This window comes from Otolemur garnettii, unplaced genomic scaffold (genome assembly GCF_000181295.1).
Source record: "Otolemur garnettii isolate 467f Iridium unplaced genomic scaffold, OtoGar3 scaffold00148, whole genome shotgun sequence".
Lineage (NCBI taxonomy): Eukaryota > Metazoa > Chordata > Mammalia > Primates > Galagidae > Otolemur > Otolemur garnettii.
The window spans coordinates 3940659-3946185 of record NW_003852543.1 but is presented as its reverse complement, the minus strand read 5'-3'; the positions used below and the strand labels follow the sequence as shown (position 1 = coordinate 3946185).

The 5527-nt window shown below is 45.2% G+C and overlaps 1 protein-coding gene across 6 annotated transcripts in view; it reads left to right on the top strand.

Moving 5' to 3' along the window:
* Nucleotides 1-2453: 2453 nt before the first annotated feature.
* The window catches only part of LMAN2L (lectin, mannose binding 2 like), a 34523-nt gene continuing 31449 nt past the window's right edge, over nucleotides 2454-5527 (top strand). For 2 of the 6 annotated variants that reach the window (XM_023518809.1, XM_003799276.3), the window contains exons 1-2: nucleotides 2454-2692; nucleotides 3842-3960. Coding sequence is in view for 1 of the 6 variants with exons in the window: in XM_003799276.3 (XP_003799324.1) it covers nucleotides 2506-2692; nucleotides 3842-3960 (306 nt within the window). In the remaining 5 variants the exon portion in view is untranslated. Of the gene's footprint in view, nucleotides 2693-3841; nucleotides 3961-4433; nucleotides 4515-5527 lie in introns of all 6 variants that reach the window. The other 4 variants (XM_023518810.1, XM_023518807.1, XM_023518808.1 and 1 more) reach the window with 4 other exon arrangements.

Here is a 5527-nt window from a genome sequence, read left to right as displayed (position 1 = left end):
GCCCTACTCACTGAGCCACAGGCGCCACCCATCATTGTTGTTTTTTAAGCTGGTCCAGGCTGGGTTTGAACCTGCCAGCCTCAGTGTATGTGGCCAGCACCCTACCCACTGAGCTATGGATGCCGCCCAATTTTAATTTTAATTTTAATTTTTTATTTTTTTTGCAGTTTTTGGTCAGGGCTGGGTTTGAACCCGCCACCTCTGGCATATGGGGCCAGTGCCCTACTCCTTTGAGCCATAGGCACTGCCCCCAAATTTAATTTTTAAAAGTTGACCTCCTGGGTAGTTAGGGTGCCGGCCACATACACCAGGGCTGGCAGGTTCAAACCCAGCCTGGGCCTGCTAAACAACAATGACAACTTCAACAACAACAAAAACAATAGCCGGGTGTTGTGGTGGGCACCTGTAGTCCCAGCTACTCAGGAGACTGAGGCAAGAGAATCACTTAAGCTCAAGAGTTTTAGGTTGCTGTGAGCTATGATGCTATAGCACTCTACTGAGGGCGACTTTATGAGACTCCAACTCCCCCCCAAAAATTGATGGTCTGTAACGCAGGCTTATATTCATGTTTCTCTCATTGAATATATTTATGTTTAGGAAAGAAAAGGTTAACTTTGGTTAAGTCTGTTGGGAGGACACAAAACCATATCTGGCAAAGAGATGTGAATGGAACACTTTGAGAGCTCAGGGAGAGACATTTACCCTGGTCTGAGGAAGCTGGGGAAAGCCTCCAGAAAGAAATCGGCTGCCAAATAGAAGAGGGAATGCGGGGCACAGTGGTTCAAGCCTGTAACCCCAGCACTGTGGGAGGCTGAGGCAGATATATTGCCTGAGCTCACAGGTTCCGGACCAGCCTGAGCCAGAGTAAGACCTGTCTCTAAAAATAGCTGGGTGTTGTGGTGGGTGCCTCCAATTCCAGCTACTAGTGATGCTGAGGCAAGAGAATCACTTGAGCCCAAGAGTTTGAGGTTACTGTGAGCTATGACACCATGGCATTCTACTTAGGGTGACAAAGTGAGACTGTCTCAATAAAAGAAAAAAAAAAAGAAGAAGAGGGAGGAGGGGAAGCTGGAACATACAGATGGAGGAAGGGAGCCATGGGCAATAAGGCTAGGGCCAGATGGCAGAGGACTTTGAGTGCCAAACTAAAGTGCTTGAATTTTCTCCTCACAGGTGATTAGGAGCCAGTAAAGGCCCCATCAGTAACAATGATTTTGATGTAACAGTGCTTACTACATGCCAGTCACCATTCTAAGAGGTTTACCAGTATCGACTTATTTAACCCTGATACTAACCATGGTTAGATGTTAAATCACTTTAGTGCCTTGTTGAGAGTGGTGGATAGACCAGTCCCGATATATGTGGTTCAGAGGAAAGATGAAGGGAGAGATGGAAAGTAAGTGATAGCATTGAGAATGAATTTGTGTGTTTTCAATTTTTTTTACATTTTTTTTTTTTTTTTTTTTTTTTGAGACAGAGCCTCAAGCTGTCCCCCTGGGTAGTGCTATAGCATCACAGCTCACAGCAACCTCCAACTCCTGGGCTCAAGAGAGTCTCCTGCATCCACCTCCCAAGTAGCTGGGACCATAGGCGCCCGCCACAATGCCTGACTATTTTTTTGGTTGCAGCCGTCATTGTTGTTTGGCGGGCCGGGCTGGATTCAAACCTTCCACCTTAGGTGTATGTGGCTGGTGCCTTAGTGACTTAAGCCGCAGGCGCCGAGCCAATTTTTTACATTTGTGGTTTGGTTTATGGCCCAGAATATGTTGGCAAACTTGTCATTTGAACCTGAAGAGAATTTGTCTTCCACTGTTAGGTAGAGTTTCTTTGTTTTGAGACAGTCTGACTATGTCGCCCTCGGTAAAGTGCGGTGACATCACAGCTCACAGCAACCTCAAACTCTTCTGTGGCATCACAGCTCACAGCAACCTCAAACTCTTGGGCTTAATTGATTCTCTTGCCTCAGCCTCCCGAGGAGCTGGGAGTACAGGTGCCCGCCACAATGCTCGGCTATAGGTGGAGTTTCTATAAATACCATGAGGTCAAGTTGGTTTCAGTACTGTTCAAGACTTTTATAAATCTGATAATTTTCCAGCTACTTTGGGGATTCGTGTATTTCTCTTTTCATTTCTATATTCTTCCAACAGAGTTTTGCAGTCAGGTGGGGACTACCGCAGAGAAGAGAGAATGTTTGCTTGGGGCCAGAAGAATAGTTTTATCTCTTTAAATTTACTCTCGAACGCAGAAACAAAATAGAAATTACTACATATCCCAGCAGGCGTAGTGGAGCTCAGGGCAAATGCAAATAAAGAGAGGCTGGGAATTCAGCCACAACTCATTTCTAGGTTGGCAAGGCACCTGATACTCAACCCAGCCAATAGGTTCTAGACTCTCTTGAGGGGCGGGGACTTGATCAGAGCCAATGGAACGCGGGAGAAGTGGTTCTACCAGCCAATGGCTTGAGTGGCGGGGCGGGTCTTTAATGCAGGGACAGCAGTGGGAAAGATGGCTGCGAGTGTGGGACCCTCTGCGTGGTGGCGGCGGTGGCGGCGACGTTTTTCGACTCGAAATTGGTCCAGAATGTTGCTCCTTCTCCTTTTGCTGGGGTCTGGGCAGGGGCCACGACAAGTTGGGGCGGGTCAAACGTTCGAATATTTGAAGCGGGAGCATTCGCTATCGAAGCCCTACCAGGGTGAGGACCTGGCGTGAAGTGGTCGTGCAGGGGGAGGATCCCGGACCTGAGGTTATCTGTAGAGGCAGGGGGGGCGAAAGGCTTCACTGCCCTTAGGAAATTGATGGTGGTGGGTGAGGGCCGCAAGATTTCCTCTTTTTGGGAGCTACAGGTCCGAAGGGCACGGGTGAGCTCTCCCTCTTTCCCCTTCCCCAAGATCTGGAAGTTTCCGTCAGCTAGCGGCTGGGCTTCCAGTTGCCACTAGCTCTAGGCACAGACAAAGGGGAGTGCGGAATTGGACAGGAGTGTGGGAATGGAAGAAAACTGAAAATGGTGAGGAATGATCGAAGGCCACTAGCAATGATCCGGTCTCCAGATGGGGTAGAAATAAAGCAGGAGGAAGAACTGGGGTAAAACTTACTGAGAGTGAGAAAGAAGATGCAATTCTGTTACTAGATAGAATACCTGCTCTTCTCCAGTTTAGGAGCCCTGTTGATGGGTTTATGAGCTTCTATTTAAGGTTCATAGACTCTTAAACACAGAAAATTGATAGGTATGAAGAGTATAGATTGGTGCAAATGATTTAACTAACACAAGCCTGTTTCCCCCACAGAGGCATAGATAGCGGAATGGTAAACAACTCAAAAGTGCAAGAGCTGTATACACTACTACTGAGAGTAATTTAGTCCCTTTGCAGATGAATGGAGTGCTTCCTCTGTGCTGGTCTCTTTGCTAACACTATGGGTTATACAGACACAAAATTTTCACTTTTCAAGGAATTTATAGTCTAAGGGGACAGGAAAAAGTAGCTTAACATTTGAATGTCAATGCAGCAACAACAAAATGCCGGGCGTTGTGGCGGGCGCTTGTAGTCCCAGCTACTTGGGAGGCTGAGGCAAGAGAATCTCCTAAGCCCAAGAGCTGGAGGTTGCTGTGAGCTGTGACACCATGGCACTCTACCTAAGGCTACAAAGTGAGACTCTGTCTCTAAAAAAGAAAAAAAAATGAAAAAGATGGTAAGGATTTAAGATTTATTCATGACAGAAGGCAGAAGATTGAGTGACACGAAAGAAAAGTAAAGATGATGGCTCCAGCTATCAGAGACTCAGAGGTAGCTTTCTCAACTGGTTGGTGTTGAGGAGTATGAACTGATCTACTTCTTCCCCATAGGTGTGGGCACAGGTGGTTCCTCACTGTGGAATCTGATGGGCAATGCCATGGTGATGACCCAATATATCCGCCTTACCCCAGATATGCAAAGTAAACAGGGTGCCTTGTGGAATCGGGTGGTAAGAATCTTTCTCCCTTCTGTGTTGGTGACCCAAAAAGTCCTAAAAAGTTCAGCAGTGGCATACTGACTTAATTTTACTGTCTATCCCCAGTATTCTGTCTTCTGTGGATATCAAGGATCTTTATTTCCAAGATTATGGTGACCTTCATAATAAAGAAATTTTATTTCTTTGTGTTGGGAAGTGCTCTCCATTGCCCTAATTATAGCAAATAATTCCTTTTGAATCTGTTTTCTGAAATGTCTTTAATTCCTGATTAACCTAACGGTACTACTTCTTGGGTTTAATAACCTAACTCTGTTTAATAACTTTGCAAAGTAGGAGACTGCTCTTTTATATTTATCCTAAACTTCACTGCAGTACCTTCCCCATATTATTTCAGTTTGAAGAGTCTAATTTAAAATTTTATTTTCATGTGTAAGCTACTCTGAGCCATTGGTCATTTTATTTGTCCCTCTCTGGACCTTTTCTAGCTACATTGTCTTCCTTGAGGTATGGCGGCAAGAAGTGAATGCAGTATTCCTGGTGTGCCTGCACTGTGATTTTGTACAAGTGTAAGATGATGCTTTCTTTTTGGTTTCCAGGGCTCTTTCTAAATCTTTATGACCACTTTTGGGGATGACCTTGGCATCTTTCGATACTTTATTTTGGGCTCTCAAAAGCTAAGAACTTATTTTTATGTGATTTTTCTTATTAGTTGTAGATAAGTGAACCTCAGAAAAGAGAACTACTTTTCCCAATTCATTTTTCTGTGTCAGAATTCTAAAGGAGCAGAAGGGTAGGAGAAGTTTCTATGTGAGCTGTCTGCACAAACTGGCCCCTTAACCCAGATTGTAGTGCTCATTTTTGGACAGAGTACAGAGCATTTTGTTCAGATAAAAGAGTTAAAGGGCAGTTGAAAGACTTGGGATCTAGGGCATCACCTGTGGCTCAGTGGGTAGGGCGCTGGCCCCATATACCGAGGGTGGCAGGTTCAAAGCCAGCCCTGGCCAAACTGCAACAAAAAAATAGCCGGGCGTTGTGGCAGGCGCCTGTAGTCCCAGCTACTCGGGAGGCTGAGGCAAGAGAATCGCCTAAGTCCAGAAGTTGGAGGTTGCTGTGAACTGTGTGATGCCACGGCACTCTACCAAGGGCAATAAAGTGAGACTCTGTCTCTTAAAAAAAAAAAAAGAAAGAAAGACAGACTTGGGTTCTAGATACGGCTCTTGTCACTGTCCACTGTGAGCTGTAGGCAGGTTCTTTAACCTCTTAGTTTTCAGTTTCTCTGTTAGAGGAGCTCCATAATACCTGTTTGTTTTGCCCACCAGTGTTGTAAGAGTGAAATAGGACAATGGACGTGAAAAGGCTGTGGGAAGGTGAAATGGTTACAGAAATAAGTGTTGTTATGTTGTTGTATTTGCTACAATTCATTGATGGGGCTCTTCTAGGTTACTAAATGATTGTGTTCAAGGCTTGATACTTTCCTGCTGTCTTGCTAGCTTTCTGTCACCACACAACTCTTTTAACAGAAATTCTAGTTTAGCATCTAGTTCTCCCCTTTGACAGATTCTCTGTATTCTCTGTTATT